This window comes from Protopterus annectens, chromosome 10.part0 (genome assembly GCF_019279795.1).
Source record: "Protopterus annectens isolate FY-2018-M chromosome 10.part0, PAN1.0, whole genome shotgun sequence".
Classification (NCBI taxonomy): domain Eukaryota; kingdom Metazoa; phylum Chordata; order Ceratodontiformes; family Protopteridae; genus Protopterus; species Protopterus annectens.
The window spans coordinates 319,057,993-319,079,441 of NC_056744.1; the positions used below are offsets into that span (position 1 = coordinate 319,057,993).

The 21,449-nt window shown below is 41.7% G+C and overlaps 2 protein-coding genes and 2 pseudogenes across 2 annotated transcripts; 3 read left to right on the plus strand and 1 right to left on the minus strand.

The window, feature by feature from the left end:
- Positions 1–4,655: 4,655 nt before the first annotated feature.
- Positions 4,656–21,449, plus strand: part of LOC122813071 — a 45,299-nt pseudogene continuing 28,505 nt past the window's right edge.
- On the plus strand, positions 7,686–8,141 carry LOC122813087 (histone H2B type 1-J). Its single transcript, XM_044085206.1, has one exon. It carries the CDS (start codon positions 7,720–7,722, stop codon positions 8,095–8,097), a length of 378 nt encoding a protein of 125 aa, XP_043941141.1. The 5' UTR covers positions 7,686–7,719; the 3' UTR covers positions 8,098–8,141.
- The window catches only part of LOC122813084, a 15,201-nt pseudogene continuing 2,263 nt past the window's right edge, over positions 8,512–21,449 (minus strand).
- Positions 10,211–10,676, plus strand: LOC122813085 (histone H2B type 1-J). The gene has a single exon (XM_044085204.1). The coding sequence runs from the start codon at positions 10,255–10,257 to the stop codon at positions 10,630–10,632; it is 378 nt and encodes a 125-aa protein (XP_043941139.1). The 5' UTR covers positions 10,211–10,254; the 3' UTR covers positions 10,633–10,676.

Consider the following 21,449-nt stretch of genomic DNA (forward strand, 5'->3'; position numbering starts at 1 on the left):
TTCCCATTTGCCCCCAAAAGGGTTCAATTTTAACCAAAAAAGGGAAACCCCCCGGGGAAACCAAATAAATTTTTTAAAAAAAAGCTTTCCTTTTTTTTAAAAAAACACAACCTTGGAAATTGTTTTTAAACCGAATTTTTGTTTCCCCCCGGAAAAGGAAACCAACCCGGTGAGGTTTCTGTTGCCAATTTTTGAAAAACCGGGGGACAATTAAAAATAACCCCAAAAAAAAAAAAACCAATTTTCCGGTTTGAAAACCGGGGTTCGATTTTACTTTTTTCTTTTTTCCCAAAAAAAACCTTGGATTCCCTTTTTTTAAAATTAAAAATCGGTTTAAACAAGCCTTCCCTTTTTCCCGGTTTAAAAACCCCGTTTTAAAAATCCCCCAACGGGGCCCTTTTTCCCAAAAGGCGCCGTTTAAAAATAAAAAGGCCACCCTTTTCGGAAGAAAAAATACCGGATGAAATTTTTTGAGGTTTTCCTTTTGGCCCAATTTTCTTTCCCATGGGAGAGGTGAAAAAAATTCCCAAAAGCCCTTTGGGGGAATGTAAAAAAAAGGGAATGAAAAACTGCTGGGGGAGTTTTGGGAATTTTCGGTTTTTCAAAAACCCTTTTGTGCAAATGGGAAAATGCGGGGTTCCAAAAAGGTTTCCATTGGGGGGGTTTTAAAAGACGTTTTTAAAAAAATTTTGAAATTTTTTTTCCCAAAAGGGCCTTCTTTTCTTTGAAGTGATTTTTCGGAAAAACTCCCGGGATTTTTTTTTTTAAAAAATTTAATTTTGGACATTTTCAAAGGGATTGTGAAAATAATTGATGAAGATCAACAAATGCCTTTGAAATTTAAAGTGTTGGTTTGGTCGGAACTTTGTAAACTTTCATTAGGGGGTCAAAATTTATTTGGGGGCAAAGGGAATATACAACTGAAAGGTTCAGGGAAAGTTCATTTTGGTCAGTTTGGCGGGAAAAAAACCCGGGGTTTAAAAAAGGGTCAAAAAGGTGAAAAATTTTAATGGGGGGGGTTGCCTTTTGAGAAAACGGTCAAAAACTTAAAAAGGGGGCTGCTGAGGGGAAAACATTTTTGGAGCTAGTCAGGGATCTAAAATCGAATGGGAATATGATCCAGAAAGAGACGTTTTTTTTTTTTTGGTTTAAAAAAAAATTCCCCGGGGGCCCGGTTGCTTGAGGGCTATTTCCCAAGCGACTCACATGAGGAATGTCCCTTTCATTTGCGGTTTTAAAATTTCGTGTTCCCGAAAGTTCCGCATTGAAAGGTTATGTCACACATTTAGTATTAGGACATTTTTAACTGATATGCAGGGTAAATATCAATACAATTCATTAAAAGATCTTTTTTTATAAGTAAAAGGAGCGTATGTAAACCATCCCATGACCTTCCAAGTTGAAGCTGGTAGTAAGCCATTAGAATGTGTTCCACGTTATATTATTTATTCCCAAGCAGAAGTGTCTAACTCTAACTATTGTACAATGATTAAGTGAACTGTAGCTCCTCTCCTTTTCATTCTGCATGTTTTTTTTTCCCCCAAAAAGAAATCCTGTCGTATTTCCTTTTTTGGAAATTTATAAAAATGGGTTATCGGAAGCCTGGCTGCAACAGTATCTGTAATACTGCAAAAGCCAATCACCCACAGAAGGCCCTCTACTGCTAACCAATGACAAAGGCAGACAAACAAACCAATGGAATAGCAGAGCGCGCAATAGGAAGCCAATGAGAATATTCAGTGACTCAGCCAACCGTGTGCATGGCTTCGTGCCTTCGACCAATCATCGTTCTGCAATACCAGTCGACGGTGAGGGTGAAGAAATAATGTCCCCAAAAGAAAAAAAAAAAACATGAGCGAGAGATGTAAAAAAATAAGGGAATGTATGAGTACTACTAGACTGTTCAGATTTTTGCCTCATAATTTTCGGTGTGTTTCTGAAAAATGTTTTTTCTGGCAAGTCACGGGTATTGAAATAAATAAATGATGACGTGCACTTCGGATTCCGATGGCTACCTGAATGCACAGACAGGACCGATAGTGAGGTGCCGCTAGAAAAATTGACCAGAAGTGCAGCTCCTGGTGCCATCCGTCCATGTTTCCAGTAGAAAAAAAAGCACCAATAGCTCAGTTCCATGTGCCATTGGCCAACATTTCTGGTATTGTTTCCTACTGCTCAGCTCACTGACCAATAGCACATTAAAGCTAGGAAATCAGACCATTAGCACAGTCGCCTAAGCTATTGGTCCGTATCTAGCCGCGCTGTGTTAAATGGTTTGTTCAATTTACCGATAAAACAATACAGACATAATAGACTAGTGCAAGTTCTAATTTCATTGCGCTATGGTTGATTTTTCTTCAAACACCGTGCTATCGGTCAGTTTTAAAAAGGAGCAGAAAGTCCACCGTGAGGCCGATGTCTCCGTGTTGACTTTTCACGAGCTGCTCCAAAAAGAGCTTTCAAAGGGCAAATGGTAACAGTGGAACAAACATATAATGCGGTGTAAAATCTGTGTGTGTGTGTGTCCTGTCCTGCGGAGTGTCACTTTTGGCGGCCTTGTGAAGCTCTTTGGGAGGATCCTATTAAAAAATAAATACATATTCGTGCTAGCAACAGTTATGAAGTGATTGGAAATGCCTTTTTAAATTCACCACATAACCGAGTATATACACACGTTTTCCCTTGCACATGTTAAAAGGTGTTGCAATATTGTTTGGACAAGAGGCATGTTTGTTGAAAGAAAATATAGTAGTGCAGATAAAGCGATGCGTTGTTTCTGATAACCCAAAGGCTCTCTGGGTCAGAAGGCTGTGAGTTCTATTTCCACACCAGGGAGACCAGTTACTGACACTGCAATGCCTCTTAAATGTGGCTGTGTGTGGGTGCGCACTCGGAGGCCCCATTTGCTTGAGTTGGTGGTAACTAAATTAAGATGAAAAAGCTTTAATGGCAGTTCAGACTTTACACGATGCCCTATAGGGGACGAGTGTATTGATCAACTGCTTTGAGCATCTACTGTGGTGCGCAGTACCGTTAAGGAAGAACATGAAAATAGTAGAGCACCGCCATGGCATGCTGTCTGCATGCCATGGCAGTGCTAGCTGCTCGATGGTGTAAAATAGGTCTGTGGTGATTTGATCATGTTGTCTAATGTCGCCAAATGTCATGGGTATTTGCCAGGGATGATTGAGGACACGGGCTTTTCCGACCTATACCATAAAATAGCCCTAGAGCATCACTTAGCAACTCATTTTGAGGAGCAAGGCTCGGATTGTACGCAGTCTTGGGTCGTAAGGCTAGCAATCCTCTAGGAAATTTTACTGCTATGAAAGCACTTTGAGGAAAACTATAGTCAAAGGGGCATGTGTAGGGTTGCCACCTTTTCAAATACCCGAAGTGGGACATTTTTGGTACAAACATCAGATTTTGCAGGCCAAAACACACTCACGGCCAGTACAAAGGACAGAACTTGCCTTTTTTTGCCTAAATAAAAGGTTATTCTTGTAGCATTTTAGTTGCTTATTCTGTTTATTATAACATTTAGGTGTTTCAGATACAGAAGGACTGTTTTATGCAACTATCGCATAAAATATAGGACCTAATTTCGTCCTAAAATCTCAGGACAATTCCCATTTTTACACTCTTTTAGCAGGACACAACTGCCCAAAGAGAGACTGTGCCTCGCAAAGTGGGACAGGTGGGAACCCTGGGCATCTGCCACGTGGTGTAAATTATCTTAAAAGGCTATTAAATCAAGTGCTCTGACAGAAAAAAACTAGAATGCAGTGAATACATTTCATCGAGATCATCTTTGGATGACGACTTCGGACCCTTTTGTATGCAGAAGGTTACGGCCCTTTAAAGCGCCTTTGGGTCTTGAGAAGTCTTCGTTATTTTGATTTTTGGGGTTTTTTCCCTTTTTTTAGGAAGCAGGACTGACTGGATATTGGGAAGCACTCCACCTTGTGCAATAGTGACACCTCCCAACAGTTTATTCAACTCTTGATAATGCCAGGCATTATAGTTTCGTACTTTTTGGGTTGTTAGTGCAAGCCATGTTCTACCATTGTTTTAAAGTTAATTTGAGTAATACTTAATTACCCTGATTGTCCCCTTACTTCAGCCCTTCTTCCAAGTTCTTGTCATACACAGCTTGAGAGGTATTTTCTTTGCTAAGCAGCGATTTACATTACATGCACCCTCAGCTTATACCTAGGGAAAGTACGTTAGTCTATTTTACAGGAAAATTTTACCTGAAGATTGTTTTAAGGGGCTCAAAAGTTGCAGATATCTAGTACTTATCAAAAGTGTCAGTTTATGAGAATCAGGGACTGTGTAATTAAAACAGCTTCTTCGTGAACGCAGCTGAATGCTTACCCATTTTTTTTCCCCCTGTACAGGGGAAAAATTTAAGAGCAGAATTAACTAAATGCCTAGATGAATGACTTGTGACACAATTCAAATCCACCAATAGAGCTTTGCGACTCTTTGGCGAGGCTCCAACTTTTACTCCCCTCTTAGACAGTCGTTTTTTTTGTGTTAATGGGTCGACTCAGGTCCGATAGGTGTGACTATTGACGCCCTGATGCTTCTTTCTTATAAATGGAGGGAGAAGCTTGAATTTATCATTGTGTTTGCATTCAGTTTGGAGAATCATGTCTGGTCGGGGCAAAGGAGGAAAGGGCCTTGGGAAAGGTGGTGCTAAAAGACATCGTAAGGTTTTGGCGATAACATTCAAGGTATTACCAAGCCCCCTATTCGCCGCTTGGCTCGCCCAGGTGGTGTGGATTTCAGGGCTTATTTATGAGGAGACCCGGGTGTTTTTAAGGTGTTTTGAGAATGTCATCCGATGCTGTTACCTATACTGAACACGCCAAGAGGAAGACTGTTACAGCTATGGATGTGGGTGTATGCTCAAAAAGCCAGGGCAGGACTCACGGTTTTGGGGGCTAAAGTGTTTGGAATTAAGAACTGACCCAAAGGCCCTTTTTTAAGGGGCCCCGATTTGTCATGGAGATCTGTGGTTATGTTTTGTAGGTGTCCCCATGTTTTTTGTATTTATATTAGCCTGATTTCCGGGCACAAATTAAATAGCCCTTATGTGCATGTGTTTTTCAACGCTTTTTTTATTGCTACCGACGGTGTAAAATAGGTCTGTCTGTAGGGGATTTATCATATGCCCAGCTTTTTCTGACATTCCCCAATGTGGGGTTTTTTTGGAAAAATTTTTAAAGGGTCCCTTTTCTGTTTTGTGCAAACTTTAAAAACACTGAAAAGGGTTTTTTTTGGTTTTAGGAAGGGTTTTTGCAGAAAAAGGGAAAATGCTGCAATGGGGGAAAAATTTAAAATTTTGGGGGGTTTATGAAAAGGGGGCCCCCTTTGGGAAAACCCCATTTGCTTTTAATTGGTGGGAGTTAAAAAAATTTGTGAAGAGGTCCCCTTGGGAAAAACAATTTTTAAAAAATGGGGGGGCCCTATAAGGGGTTTTTTGTAAACCCCTTTTTTTTGGGGCCCTTTACCTTTTGGGGAAAATATTAAGAAAGGTTTCGGGGGCTGGCACTTTTTTTCAGTCTGCTGGCCCGAAAAAGGCCCCTCTCAAAGGTTTAAAATTTTTTTTGTAGGGGGGATTCGGGGGCCCCTTTTTTGGTTTGGGGCCAAATGTAAACCCCTGGGGTTTAAAATTTTCCCAAGGGGGGAAATTAGGGGCCCCGGGCTTACCCCCCGTACCCTTTAAAAAGAAATGAATACTTAGCAATTCATTTTTGGGGAAGGGGAGGCCCCAGGTTTAAAATGGGGGGAAAGGTGATTCGAAAATTTTTTCGCCAAAAGGAATTTGGGATTTCCCGGGAAAAAATTGAAAAGGGCAGGGGAACTCCATTTAAATTTTTTAAAAAGGCCCAGAAATCAAGTTCTTTTGGGGAAACAAACCAGGTTTTCGGCCCCTTTCCAAGGACCCCCTTGGGGAAAATCCCCTTTTGTATGTTTGGGCCCCTTTTTTGGGTTTGGGGCTTGGAATCTTCCTTAAAATTTTATTTTAAAAAAAGGGTTTTTGTTTTTTTGGGGAAAAACCCCGGACCTAACTGGGTATTGGGAAGAAAAAAACCTTTTGAATAGGGGAATCCCAAAATTTTTTAAAACTTTTTCCTTATTTTGACGGGCCCTTTTTAGGGGCCAGGAATAATGGATTTTTTAAACTCCACCTTTTCAAAATTACCCCCCCCAAAATTTTTCAGTTTAAAATTTTAAGGCCAAGGGCCAAATAAGGGCAAGGTGCTTCCAGCCCCCCCCCGCTCAGGAATTGGGCCCCCCTGACAGGGGCTAGGCCCCCACCCCACCCAACCCCGGGAGTCCAGCCCCGGGAATGAACCAAAAGGGGCTTAGCCTTTGCACGGCTTTGCCGCCAGTCTTTCCACCACCCCCCAGACATCGCTTTAATAACACCTCCAAATATTATACTACAGGCCCAGCGAGCTATTTTTATACCCTTCTGCCTTGGCACCACCTCTGTGTTCTCATTGGTTAGGTTTTAAAAAATTTTCAACTTAGTTGTAGCCCATTGGATACGGGGGATTCTAAAATTTGCATATTAATTCTGAATTGTTCCGTGGGTGTGTTCAACCGAATATTACCTTGATAGTCACGATTCTGGTGCTTTAAGACTTATAGGTTTCTGATTGGCCGCTTCAAATAATGGCGCCAAGGAGTTCTCTAAATTACTATTACCGGAAAAAGGGGTAGAAATGAAGTTTGTCTGAATCGGGGAGGAAAGATCCGATACAAATCTTAAAACGAATCTGTCTCTGTTTTAGCAACATTTCTACTGAAAGTTATACAGATCGCTAAAATGATGAGTTAGTATGTTCACGCAGGTAGTAGTGTCCCACTATATTCTGTGGCGTCATGCCTTACACGGGTACTTCATATATTTATCTAGGCAGAAAGGGCAGGTTGATAATTCCAGTAGAAACAAACAGAAAACAAATCGCTTATCTAGTAGCCTTGGATGATCGCGAAACTCAGACTGTGTAAAGACTCTTTTCAGAGGACACCCGGCAGGAAAAGCTCTTTATGAATTGCATATTTGTGCAGGCAAATAACGTGAGCTAAAAATAAAAACATACTACATAACACTAAAGGTGTATATAGTTTAACATGCGATGACTATGTTATGCGAGCTGTACTGTATTTACATAGGCTAAAACAGCAGATCTCAAAGAACATTCAGCATCATTTTACAGTTCGATGCACAGATCACAGTCGAGGAATATGCATATTTTCTCTAAACATTCACCCAGACAGTGAAGCAAGACAGAAAATATGAGGATTTAGGTTACTTGATTTGGGAGTATAAAAGGGGAACTTGGTAATGCTGATGGTACGGGGACAGGCTTGTTTAGTTGAGAGATATGATGTCATTTTTTTCTTTTTAAAGTGATGGGGTAAGAATTAGTAATCGGAGGGTTACAAGTAAGGACTGTTTTGCTGAGAAATGCTTTTTAATGAGAGTTTATTTAGCAGACAAGATGCTATACAAAAAAGCAGTACCGTTCACTGGTTTGTGCTTGGCTGAGTAAAACTGGCCAATGAACTTTGCCTACTTAACTGCTATTTTGCACATGATCGCAATGGGTAAAACCCAAAGGGCGGAGTTTAGCGGAATGCATATATTCCAGCTCTGTCAAGAACGTCCAAAGTTTTTTAAAACGACTTTTATCGAAGATGCCAGAACCAGCAAAACCCGCTGCCCCTAAAAAGGGTTCAAAGAAGGTCGTGAAGAAACCGGCTAAGAAAGATGGAAAGAAGCGCCGTAGGAGTCGTAAAGAAAGCTATTCTATTTACGTATACAAGGTTTTGAAGCAGGTTCATCCTGATACTGGGATATCTTCTAAAGCCATGAACATCATGAATTCTTTTGTGAATGATATTTTTGAGCGGATTGCTGGAGAAGCTTCTCGATTAGCTCACTACAACAAGCGCTCGACCATCAGTTCGCGGGAGATTCAGACAGCGGTGCGGCTTTTGTTGCCTGGTGAGCTGGCTAAACATGCCGTGTCCGAGGGCACCAAAGCCGTCACCAAGTATACAAGTGCCAAGTAAGAGTCTTCCTTCCTGACACCCAAAGGCCCTTTTAAGGGCCAGCACCTTTTCTGCATAAGAGCTGTACTATACTAACTGTCTTTTTATGTTTGCTTGTAGTCTAGAAAGTACGAAATTGCTCATTAAGACCAGGTTTACAGTATCAAATTTCTCGACTCTAAAATCAATCTACGGAACTGAATTCCAAACACATAAAACACCGTTTCTCAATTGCTGCTTCGCACATTTTGTACTAGAACGTAAGCCCCCACCCATCAGCATCAGTGTGTAAAGGGCATTGGCCAATCTGCCATGCGGTGTAAATTTTATTAAAAGGCTAGTAAATCAAGTGCTGGGACAGCAAACCAGAATGCAGCCAATACATTTCATCAAGATCACCTTAGGATGACTAAATCGGAACCTTTTGTAAGGGTGTTATGGCCCTTAAAAGGGCCTTTGGGTCTTGAGAAGTCTTCTTCGTTATTTTGATTTTGCGGGTTTTTCCGCTTTCTTAGGAAGCAGGACTGACTGGATATTGGGAAAGCATCAATCTTTGTAATAGTGACACCTCCCAACAATTTTATCTAGCTCTTCATTATTTCGACAGCCAATTGCAGAAGATGCCTAGAATAATGCGATTTTTCTTATTATCTCGAAGGTATTTCACCAGCCAATCCCCAGAATTCCTGCAGCGATATTCAAGCACGGGCTGCCAACAAACAGGTGCTCCAGCCCCGAATTCGCTCAGCCGTGAATTGCCCTCCTTTCTGAGCAGTCTATGGACACGACCCACCGAACTGCAGTCCAGCTCGTGATGTAACGAGTCTTAGCTCTCGTATCGGCTTCGCCGCCAGTCTTTCCACCACGCCCAGACATCGCGTTGAATAACACCTCCAAATATTATACTCCACAGGCCCAGCGTAGCTATTTTATACCCTTCTGCCTTGCCACCACCTCTGTGTTCCCATTGGTTAGGTGATAAATTATCAACTTAGTTGTAGCCCATTGGGTACGGCGTGGATTCTAAAATTTGCATATTAATTCTGAATTGTTCTGTGGGTGTGTTCAACTGAATATTACCTTGATAGTCACGATTCTGGTGCTTTAAGACTTGTAGGTTTCTGATTGGCCGCTTCAAATAATGGCGCCAAGGAGTTCTCTAAATTACTATTACGGAAAAAGGGGTAGAAATAAAGTTCGTCTGAATCGGGAGGAAAGATCCGATACAAATCTTAAAACGAATCTGTCTCTGTTTTAGCAACATTTCTACTGAAAGTTACACAGATCGCTAAAATGATGAGTTAGTATGTTCACGCAGGTAGTAGTGTCCCACTATATTCTGTGGCGTCATGCCTTACACGGGTACTTCATATATTTATCTAGGCAGAAAGGACAGGTTGATAATTCCAGTAGAAACACACAGAAAACAAATCGCTTATCTAGTAGCCTTTGATGATCGCGAAACTCAGACTGGGCAAAGACTCTTTTCAGAGGACACCCGGCAGGAAAAGCTCTTTATGAATTGCATATTTGTGCAGGCAAATAACGTGAGCTAAAAATAAAACCTACTACATAACACTGAGGTGTATATAGTTTAACATGCGATCGCTATGTTATGCGAGCTGTACTGTATTTACATAGGCTAAAACAGCAGATATCTAAAGAACGTTCAGCATTATTTTACAGTTCGATGCACAGATCACAGTCGAGGAATATGCATATTTTCTCTAAACATTCACCCAGACAGTGAAGCAAGACAGAAAATATGAGGATTTAGGTTACTTGATTTGGGAGTATAAACGGGGAACTTGGTAATGCTGACGGTACGAGGACAGGCTTGTTTAGTTGAGAGATATGATTTCATTTTTTTTTTTCTTTTTTAAAGTGATAGGCTAAGAATTAGTAATCGGAGGGTTACAAGTAAAGGACTGTTTTGCTGAGAAATGTTTTCAATGAGAGTTTATTTAGCGGACAAGATGCTATACAAAAAAAAAAAATCAGTACCGTTTACTGATTTGTGCTTGGCTGAGTAAAACCGGCCAATGAACTCGGGCTATTTAACTGCTATTTTGCACATGTTCCCAATGGGTGAAACCCAGAGGGCGGAGTTTAGCGGAATGCATATATTCCAGCTCTGTCAAGAACGTCCAAAGTTTTTTAAAACAACTTTTATCGAAGATGCCAGAACCAGCAAAACCCGCTGCCCCTAAAAAGGGTTCAAAGAAGGTCGTGAAGAAACCGGCTAAGAAAGATGGAAAGAAGCGCCGTAGGAGTCGTAAAGAAAGCTATTCTATTTACGTATACAAGGTTTTGAAGCAGGTTCATCCTGATACTGGGATATCTTCTAAAGCCATGAACATCATGAATTCTTTTGTGAATGATATTTTTGAGCGGATTGCTGGAGAAGCTTCTCGATTAGCTCACTACAACAAGCGCTCGACCATCAGTTCGCGGGAGATTCAGACAGCGGTGCGGCTTTTGTTGCCTGGTGAGCTGGCTAAACATGCCGTGTCCGAGGGCACCAAAGCCGTCACCAAGTATACAAGTGCCAAGTAAGAGTCTTCCTTCCTGACACCCAAAGGCCCTTTTAAGGGCCAACACCTTTTCTGCATAAGAGCTGTACTATAGTAACCGTCTTTTTATGTTTGCTTGTAGTCTAGAAAGTACGAAATTGCTCATTAAGACCAGGTTTACAGTATCAAATTTCTCGACTCTAAAGTCAGTCTACGGAACTGAATTTCAAACACATAAAACACCGACTCTCAATTGCCGGTTCGCACATTTTGTACTAGAACGTAACCCCCCACCCATCGGCATCGGTGTGTAAACGCTGTATTTCTTCTGTAATGGAATAAATGGTTTATTGAGCCACGGGTGTAGGGGATTGGTGATCAAACGTGGTACAGCTGTGGAACCTGTTTAATGTTTACCACCTTGTCCCATGCAACTGGCCATCTCAAGAATTTCAGTACTGAATAACCACTGAAGATGCATCGTCCATCTTCCGCCAGCACTTTGACCCATCGCACTACCATGGTCAACAAGGACAAAACAATCCTCAAGCATAGCTCTCGACTTTCCCTCATACTGCCTCTTGTATATATTTACGCTGCCTCTACAACTTTCTTCCCGTATCCGGTAAGTTACTCAGGATCACGATGAGTTGATATCGCCAGACATTATTTCATACTTTTGCATTGTTAGTGCAAGTCTTGATCTACCATCTTAATCGGAATAATATTTAATTACCCTGATTTGGACAATGTGTCCCCTTGTTTTGCCTTTCTTCCAAGTTATTGTTATACACAGCTTGAGAGGTATTTTCTTTGCTACGCAGTGATTTACGATACCAACTTAGTACTCTAGAGAGATGGCAGTAGAGAAAGTACATCAGCCTATTTTGCAGGCAATTATACCTGAAGATTTTTGTACGGGGCTGAAAAGTTGCAGATCTCTCGTATTTGTCAAAAGGGTCATTTTTATGAGAATCGGGGACAACACAATTAAAACAGCTTCTTCGTGAACACAACTGATTGTTTACCCATTCTGTTTCCCGCCGAAAGAGGAGAATTCTAACGGCTGAGTTAACGGAATGCCAGTATGAATAACTTGTGACACTTCAAATCAACCAATAGAAAAGAGCCATTTCTCCTGTCTGAACTGTGGTTGCGATAATACGTAAGTACTTTTTTTTTCCAAAACAAATCCTGTCGTATTGCCTCTGCTTCTTTGGAAAATTATAAAATCGGTTATCGGAAGCCTTGCCGTAACAGTATCGGTAATACTGCCGTTTATAATACCGCCAATCACGCCGCAGAAGGCCCTCTACTGTTAACCAACGACAAAGGCAGACGAATAAACCAATGGAAAAGCAGAGCGCATAATAGGAAGCCAATGAGAATATTCAGTGACTCAGCCAACCGTGTGCACGGTTTCGTGCCTTCGACCAATCATCATTCTGCAATACCAGTCGACGGTGAGGGTGAAGAAATAATGTCCCCAAAAGAAAAAAAAAAAAACTTGAGCGGAGATGTAAAAAATAAGGGAATGTATGAGTAATACTAGACTGTTCAGATTTCTGCCTCATAATTTCTGGTGTGTTTCTCAAAAATGCACTTAGGATTCCGATGTCAAATCCGGCAGAAAATGCAGGTTAACACAGACCGTGCTGTTCTCCGGCTTTAAAAGAGCAGTATTTAAAAATCTTGCAACAGTCTTTTTCCTCAAAATGGCGCTCGTTTATAATATATGAAGTGCGCCTAGCTTTTTCTGAAGAGTACTACCGCGATGTCATTTTTTTTTTTGTAGCTTTTAACTTTGGACAGTTTTCTTTACATGGAGTATGTGTATATCCCAGCCCTTGGACGTGCAGACTTGAGCAAACTGCTGAAGTGCTGTGTTGGATTCTCAGGTCAGGGAAGCGTTTGTGCAGATGTGTGAAACTACTGCAGGGGTCGGCGGAGAAAGGTTTCATTCGGGGTCAGAGACGAATATACAACTGAAGAGGCCTTCGAGGGAAATGCTTCATTCTGGCATCGAAGTGATTGTGCAGGAAACAACATACCGATGTAGTTGGGAAAAAATAATTTTGGAGTCAGTCAAATGCATGTGCAAAAAATAATAGATGAAGAGGTCATTCGGTAAATGTTCCATTTTTGAGACAGTTAAGTGCTGGTGCAGGCATAGGTACGTTACCAAGGGGGGTCTTCGTGTAAACATTTCATTATGGAGTCAATATGCTTGCAACACGGATATACTACTCGAAACGTTTCACTTTGGTGTCAGTCATTGGACTGTGGAGAAAAGGACAACTGCTGAAGGTGTCTTTTAGGTGAAACATTTCATGTTGGTGCAAGTTGCGCTTCTGCAGACACGGTCACACTTCTGGAGGGGCTGCTGAGGCGGAAAACATTTTTTGGAGCTAGTCAGGGATCTAAAATCGAATGGGAATATGATCCAGAAAGAGACGAAGGCGTTTTTTTTATTTGGCTTTCCTCATGTAAACCTAAAACATTCCCATGCTTTGTTGTAGAATGCTTTGCCGGTTGCTTGAGGGCTACTTCTCAAGCGTACCTCACATGAGGAATGTACCTTCATTTGCGGTCTTAAATCGTGTTCCCGAAAGTTCCGCATTGAAAGGTTATGTCACACATTCAGTATTAGGACATTTTTAACTGATATGCAGGGTAAATATCAATATAATTCATTAGAAAGATCTTTTATAAGTAAAAGGAGCATGTAAACCATCCCATGACCTTCCAAGTTGAAGCTGGTAGTAAGCCATTAGAATGTGTTCCGCGTTATATTATTTATTCCAAAGCAGAAGTGTCTACCTCTAACTATTGTACAATGATTAAGTGATCTGTAGCTCCTCTCCTTTTCATCCTGTATTTTTTTTTCCCAAAAAGAAATCCTGTCGTATTTCCTTTTTTGGAAATGTATAAAGTCGGTTATCGGAAGCCTGGCTGCAACAGTATCTGTAATACTACCGCCAATCACGCCACAGAAGGTCCTCTACTGCTAACCAATGACAAAGGCAGACAAACAAACCAATGGAATAGCAGAGCGCGCAATAGGAAGCCAATGAGAATATTCAGTGACTCAGCCATCCGTGTGCATGGCTTCGTGCCTTCGACCAATCGTCGTTCTGTAATACCAGTCGACGGTGGGGGTGAAGAAGTAATGTGCCCACAAGAAAAAAAAACATGAGCGAGATGTAAAAAATAAGGGAATGTATGAGTACTACTAGACTGTTCAGATTTTGCCTCATAATTTTGGTGTGTTTCTGAAAATGTCCTTTTCTGGCAAGTCACCGAGTATTGAAATAAATAAATGATGACATGCACTTAGGATTCCGATGGCTACCTGAATGCACAGACAGGACCGATAGTGAGGTGCCGCTAGAAAATTGACCAGAAGTGCAGCCCTGGTGCCATCGGGTCATGTTTCAGTAGAAAAAAAAAAGCACCAATAGCTCAGTTCCATGTGCCATTAGCCTTGTTCTGGTATTGTTTCCTGCTCAGCTCACTGACCAATAGCACATTAAACTGGAAATCAGACCATTAGCACGATCGCCCTGGCTGATAGTCCGTATCTAGCTGCGCTGTGTTAAATGGTTTGTTCAATTTACGATAAAACAATACAGACATAATAGACTAGTGCAAGTTCTAATTTCCCAGGCTAGCTATGATTTGATTTTCTTCAAAACACCGTGCTATCGGTCAGTTTTAAAAAGAAAGGGCAGAAAGTCCACCGTGGGGCCCGATGTCTCCGTGTTGACTTTCATGACTGCTCCAAAAAGAGCTTTCAAGGGCAAATGGTAACAGTGGAACAAACATATAACGCGTGTGTAAAATCTGTGTGTGTGTGTGTGTGTCCGTCCCGTGGAGGTCACTTTGGGCGGCTCAGAAGCTCTCCTCTGGGAGGAACCAGTTAAAAATAAATACACATTCTGCATAGCAAGAAGTGAGTGAAGAGATTGAAATGCCTTTTAACCACCACATAACCGAGTATATACACACACGTTTTCCCTCACATACGTTAGGCAAAAGGTGCTGCAATATTAGTTTGGACAAGAGGCATGTAAGTTGAAACTAAATGTAGAAGTGCAGATAAAGGCTGGCATGCGTTGTTTCTGAGCAACCCAGCAAGGCTCCTCTGGTCAAATAGAAGGCTGTGAGTTCATTTCCACACCAGGGAGACCGGTTACTGACATCTGCAATGCCCTTCTTAAATGTGGCTGTGTGTGGGGAAAGTGACCGGGAGGCCCCATTTGCTTTTGTAGTGGTAACTCAATAAGATGTGGGAGGGCAATGGCAGCTCAGACTTTACACCTGATGCCCTAGGACGAGTGTATTGATCAACTGCTTTGAGCATCTTACTGTGGTGCGAAAATCAGTGTTATGAAGAATATGACATTATCGAGTAGCAGACCGCCATGGCATGCTGTCTGCATGCCAGCGGCAGTGCTAGCGCTACTCGGCTGGGTGTAAAGCAGGTCTGTAGGATGATTTGATCATCAATTATGTCTAATGTCGCCAAATGTACATGGGTATCAGTTGCCAGGGATGATTGAGGACACGGGCTTGCCCTCGACCTATACCATAAATGTCAGCCCTAGAGCATCACTTAGCAATTCATTTTGGGGAGCAAGCGCTCGGTTTGAACGCACTCTTGGTCGTAAGGCTAGCAATCCTCTAGGAAATTTTACTGCTATGTAAATCGCACTTGAGAAAACTATAGTCAAAGGGGCAGTTACGTAGGGTTGTTACCTTTTCAAATGCCCAAAGTGGGACATTTTTGGTACAAACATCAGATTCCTTTTGCAGGCCAAAACATAACTTCACGGCCAGTACAAAAGACAGAACTTGCCTTTTGCCTAAATAAAAGGTTATTCTTGTAGCATTTTCAGTTGTTTATTCTGTTTCTATAACATTTAGGTGTTACAGATACAGAAGGACTGTTTTATGCAACTATCGCATAAAATATAGGAACTAATTCTCGTCCTAAAAATCTCAGGTGACAATTCCCATTTTACACTCTTTTAGCAGGACACAACTGCCAAAAGGGGGACTGTGCCTCGCAAAGTGGGACAGGTGGTAACCCTGGGCATCTGCCACGTGGTGTAAATGATCTTAAAAGGCTATTAAATCAAGTGCTCTGACAGAAAACTAGAATGCGGTGAATACATTTCATCGAGATTATCTTTGGATGACGAAATCGGAACCTTTGTAGTAGTGGATGTTACGCCCTTAAAAGGGCCTTTGGGTCTTGAGAAGTCTTCTTCGTTATTTTGATTTTGCGGGTTTTTCCGTTTCTTAGGAAGCAGGACTGACTGATATTGGGAAGCACTCCACCTTGTGCAACAGTATTGAAAGGACACCTCCCAACAGTTTATTCAACTCTTCATAATCCCAGGCATTCTAGTTCCCTACTTTTTGGCTTGGTAGTGCAACATGTTCTACCATTGTTTTAAAGTTAATTTGAGTAATACTTAATTACCCTGATTGTCCCCTTACTTCAGCCCTTCTTCCAAGTTCTTGTCATACACAGCTTGAGAGGTATTTTCTTTGCTAAGCAGCGATTTGCATTACATGCACCCCCAGCTTAGTACTCTAGGGAAAGTACGTTAGTCTATTTTTACAGGAAATTATACCTGAAGATTGTTTTAAGGCTCAAAAGTTGCAGATATCTAGTAATTTCATCAAAAGTGTCAGTTTATGAGAATCAGGGACTGTGTAATTAAAACAGCTTCTTCGTGAACGCAGCTGAATGCTTACTGATTTTTTCCCACTGTACAGGGAAAATTCGAAGAGCAGAATTAACTAAATGCCTAGATGAATTACTTGTGACACTTTTCAAATCGACCAATAGCACTTTGCATTCTTTGGGCAAGCTCCAACTTTTACTCCCCACTTAGAGAGTCGCTTTTGTGTTAATGGGTCGCACTCAGGTCCGATAGGTGTGACTATTGGACGCCATGATGCTTCTTCTTTCTTATAAATTGAGGGAGAAGCTTGAATTTATCAGTTGTGTTTGCATTCAGTTTGGAGAATCATGTCTGGTCGCAGGGCAAAGGAGGAAAGGGCCTCGGTAAAGGTGGTGCTAAAAGACATCGTAAGGTTTTATGCTATAACATTCAAGGTATTACTAAGCCCGGCTTATTCGGGCCGCCTATTCTGCCCGGCCGAGGTGGTGCCAAGGGCCGCATTTCAGGGGCTTATTTTATGAGGAGACCCGTGGTGTTTTGAAGGTGTTTTGAGAATGTCATCTCGGGCTGATGCTGTTACCTATACTGGAAATTACGCTGCAAGAGGAAGACTGTTGGTAGCCATGGATGTGGTGTATGCCTTTCGAAAACGCCAGGCAGGACTCTCTACGGTTTTGGAGGGGCTAAAGCGTTTGGAATTCAAGAACTGACCCAAAGGCTCCTTTAAGGGCCACCGTGACTTCTGCCATGGAGATCTGTGGTTATGTTTTGTGGTGGGTGTGTGCCGCATGCTTTTAGTATTTATATTAGCCTGATTTCATCAAGCACAACTGAAATAGCATTCATTATGTGCATGTGTTTTGGTAGTATCGCTGTATTGCTACCGACGTGTAAAATAGGTCTGTCTGTATGTATCAATCATGCCCAGCTTTTTTCTGGACTATTCCACTACTGAATGGGGTCTTTGTGAGCATATTTCATTATGGAGTCCATTTACCGCTTGTGCAAACATGGATATACTACTGAAAGGTTTCACTTTGGTTTCAGTCAAGTGCTTGCAGAAAAGGACAACCTGCTGCAATGCATCTAAATGTGGCTACTGCGCAGGTGGCGGAGGGTGCACCTCGGAGGGCCCCATTTGTTTGAGTTGGTGGTAGCTCTATTAGATGTAAGAGCTCCCATGCATACTGTGATTTTACATGATGCCCTATAGGGACTCCAATGTACAGACCAGCTGCTTCTCGAAAGCATCTACTCTGCGCGCAGTACCTTAAGAAAGAATGAATTATCAGAAGCTGGCACTGCTATGCATTCTGCATGCCATGACAGTGCCAGCTACTCGATGGTGTAAAAATAGATCTGTAGGTGATTCGATCATGTTGTCTGTCGCCAAATGTACAGGGGTATTCGCTAGGGATGATTGAGGGACACGGGCTTACTCCGACCTGTACCATAAAACAGCACTAGAGCATCACTTAGCAACTGATTTGGGAAGCGAGGCTAGGTTTGAACGGACTGGGTCGCAAGGCTAGCCATCCGCGAGAAAATCTATATCGCTATGTATTGGGACTTTAATGGAAAGTGTATTGAAAGGGGCATTGGCCAATCTGCCATGCGGTGTAAATTGTATTAAAAAGGCTAGTAAATCAAGTGCTGGGACAGCAAACCAGAATGCAGCCAATACATTTCATCAAGATCACCTTAGGATGACGAAATCGGAACCTTTTGTAGTAGGGTGTTATGGCCCTTAAAAGGGCCTTTGGGTCTTGAGAAGTCTTCTTCCTTATTTTGATTTTGCGGGTTTTTCAAAGTTGCAATCCTTTGTAAACATTTTAAATGGGGAAACAATAAAAGGGGAAAAGGCCCATTTTCTCCTGTCTGAACTGTGGATTTAGATATCATTAATTTTTCCCAAATAAAATCAGCCATTATTGCCTCAGCTGCTGGAAAATTATAAAATCCCGGTTATGGAAGCCTTGCGTAACACTATCGATATGCTGCCCGTTTATAATACCCGTAATCTGCGCAGAAGGCCCTCTACTGTTAACGATAAAGACTGACGAATAAACCAATGGAAAAGCAAGCGCATAGGAAACCAATGAGGCCATTCAGTGATCAATAGCAGTATTGCAGTTTAGTTATTCTTCTACAATGCCAGTATTGTTGGTGAAATAAATGTCTAAAAGAAAAAAGCGCGGTGATGTAAAAAATAAAGGGAATGCTGAGTAATACTAGACTGTTTCAGATTCTGCCTCTGTTCTGGTGTGTTCAAAAATGTCGCTTTTCTGGCAAGTCACCAGTATTGAATAAATAAATGATGACATGCGCCGTTCGATGGCTACTGATGCTGGTAGGGCCGATAGTGAGGTGCGTAGAAAATTGACCAGAAGTGCAGCTCCTGGTGCCATCCGGGTTCATGTTTCAGTAGAAAAAAAGCACCAATAGCTCAGTTCCGTATGTGCCATTGGCCAACATTTCTGGTATTGTTTCACTGCTCAGCTTCGCACTGACCAATAACACATTAAAGCTAAGAAATCAGACCATTAGCACAGATACGCCTTCGCTATTGGTCCGCATCTAGCCGCGCTGTGTTAAATGGTTTTGTTCATCATTTGCCCGATAAAACAATACAGACATAATAGACTAGTGCAAGTTCCTAGTTTCATTGCGCCATGGTTGATTTTCTTCAAACCACCGTAAGCTATCGGTCCAGCTTCTTTAAAAAGGAGCAGAAAGTCCACCGTGAGGCGATGTCTCCGTGTTGACCTCCCTTTTTTTCACGAAGCTGCTCCAAAAAAAAAAGAGCTTAAGGGCAAATGGTAACAGTGGAACAAAACATATAATGCGGTGTAAAATCTGTGTGTATGTGTGTGTGTCCTGTCCATCGCAGTGTCACTTTATGGCGGCATGGTGAAGCTCTCTGGGAGGAAACCAGTTAAAAAATAATGTACATGATTCGCGGCTAGCAACAGTTATGAAGAGATTGGAAATGCCTTTTAAATTCACCACATAACCGAGTATATATACACACGCTTTCTCCCTTGCACATGTTAAAAGGTGTTGCAATGATTGTTTGGTGAAGAGGCATGTTTATTTAAACCAAAATGTAGTAGTGCAGATAAAGCGATGCGTTGTTTCTGATAACCCAAAGGCTCTTCTGGGTCAGAAGGCTGTGAGTTCTATTTCCACACCAGGGGAGACCGGTTACTTGACACTGCAATGCCTCCCAAATGTATTGTAACATTATTGTGGGGAGTGCGCCGGAGGCCATTTGCTTTGGTGAAAACTCAATAGTATAAGGGCTTTATTAGCATCAGACTTTATGATGCCTATAGGGGCAGGTGTGATCAGCAACGAGCATCTACTGTAACTTAATTGCGTTAGGGAAAGAACAACACCAGCCAGTAGCTAGCACTTGCGCCATGGCGTACTGTCTGCACTGCCATAGCGATGCTCTGTCATCGTCTATAGATGATTTGATCAATATTTGGCTAATGTCGTAAAATGTACATGGGTATTTGCCAGGGATGATTGAGGACACGTGTTCGACCTATACCATAAAATAGCCCTAGAGCATCACTTAGCAATTCATTTTGGGGAGCAAGGCTCGGTTTGAACGCACTCTTTGGTCGTAAGGCTAGGAATCCTCAGGAAATTTTACTGCTATGTAATCGCACTTTGAGGAAAACTATAGTCAAAGGCATGTAGGGTTTACCTTTTCAAATGCCCAAAGTGGGACATTTTTGGTACAAACATCAGATTTTGCAGGCCAAAACATACGGCCAGTACAAAAGACAGAACTTGCCTTTTTTTTTGCCTAAATAAAAGGTTATTCTTGTAGCATTTCAGTTGCTTATTCTGTTTTTATGGGGATTAGGTGTTACAGATACAGAAGGACTGTTTTATGCAACTATCGTGACAAAAATATAGAACTAATTTCGTCCAAAATCAAGGTGGACAATTCCTATTTTTACACTCTCTTTAGCAGGACACAACTGCCCAAAGAGGGATCAGCGCAGTGGGACAGTGGTAACCCCGCATCTGCCACGTGGTGTAAATGATCTTAAAAGGCTATTAAACTGGCGCTCTGACAGAAAACTAGAATGCGGTGAATACATTTCATCGAGATTATCTTTTGGATACCTAAATCGAACCTTTTGTAGGTAGGATGTTGCGCCCTTAAAAGGGCCTTTTAAGTCTTTGAGAAGTCTTCTTCGTTATTTTGATTTTTATGGTTTTTCCGTTTCTTAGGAAGCAGGACTGACTGGATATTAAAGCACTCCACCTTGTGCAACAGTGACACCTCCCAACAGTTTATTCAACCTTTGATAATGCCAGCCATTATAGTTTCGTACTTTCTCTGCTGTTAGTGCAAGCCATGTTCTACCACTGGCTTAAAGTTAATCTGCGTAACACTTAATTACCCTGATTGTCCCACTTCAGCCCTTCTTCCAAGTTCTTGTCATACACAGCTTGAGAGGTATTTTCTTTGCTAAGCAGCGATTTGCATTACATGCACCCCCAGCTTAGTACTCTAGGGAAAGTACGTTAGTCTATTTTTACAGGAAATTATACCTGAAGATTGTTTTAAGGGGCTCAAAAGTTGCAGATATCTAGTACTTATCAAAAGTGTCAGTTTATGAGAATCAGGGACTGTGTAATTAAAACAGCTTCTTCGTGAACGCAGCTGAATGCTTACTGATTTTTTCCCACTGTACAGGGAAAATTCGAAGAGCAGAATTAACTAAATGCCTAGATGAATTACTTGTGACACTTTTCAAATCGACCAATAGAACTTTGATTCTTGGGCAGCCTCCAACTTTACTCCACTTAGAGAGTCGCTTTTGTGTTAATGGGTCGCACTCAGGTCCGATAGGTGTGACTATTGACGCCATGATGCTTCTTTCTTATAAATGGAGGGAGAAGCTTGAATTTATCAGTTGTGTTTGCATTCAGTTTGGAGAATCATGTCTGAATGTGGCAAAGGAGGAAAGGGCCTCGTAAAGTGGTGCTAAAAGACATCGTAAGGTTTTTGGCGCTGATTCGGTATTAAGCCCGCTATTCGCTTGGCTAGAGGTGGTGTCAAGCGATTTCAGGGCTTATTTATGAGGAGACCCGGTGTTTTGAAGGTGTTTTTGAGAATGTCATCCGCGATGCTGACCTA

What these genes read in the sequence shown, in the direction of transcription:
- LOC122813085 (XM_044085204.1), top strand. Translation starts at nt 10,255, where the DNA reads ATGCCAGAACCAGCAAAACCCGCTGCCCCTAAAAAGGGTTCAAAGAAG.
- LOC122813087 (XM_044085206.1), top strand. Translation starts at nt 7,720, where the DNA reads ATGCCAGAACCAGCAAAACCCGCTGCCCCTAAAAAGGGTTCAAAGAAG.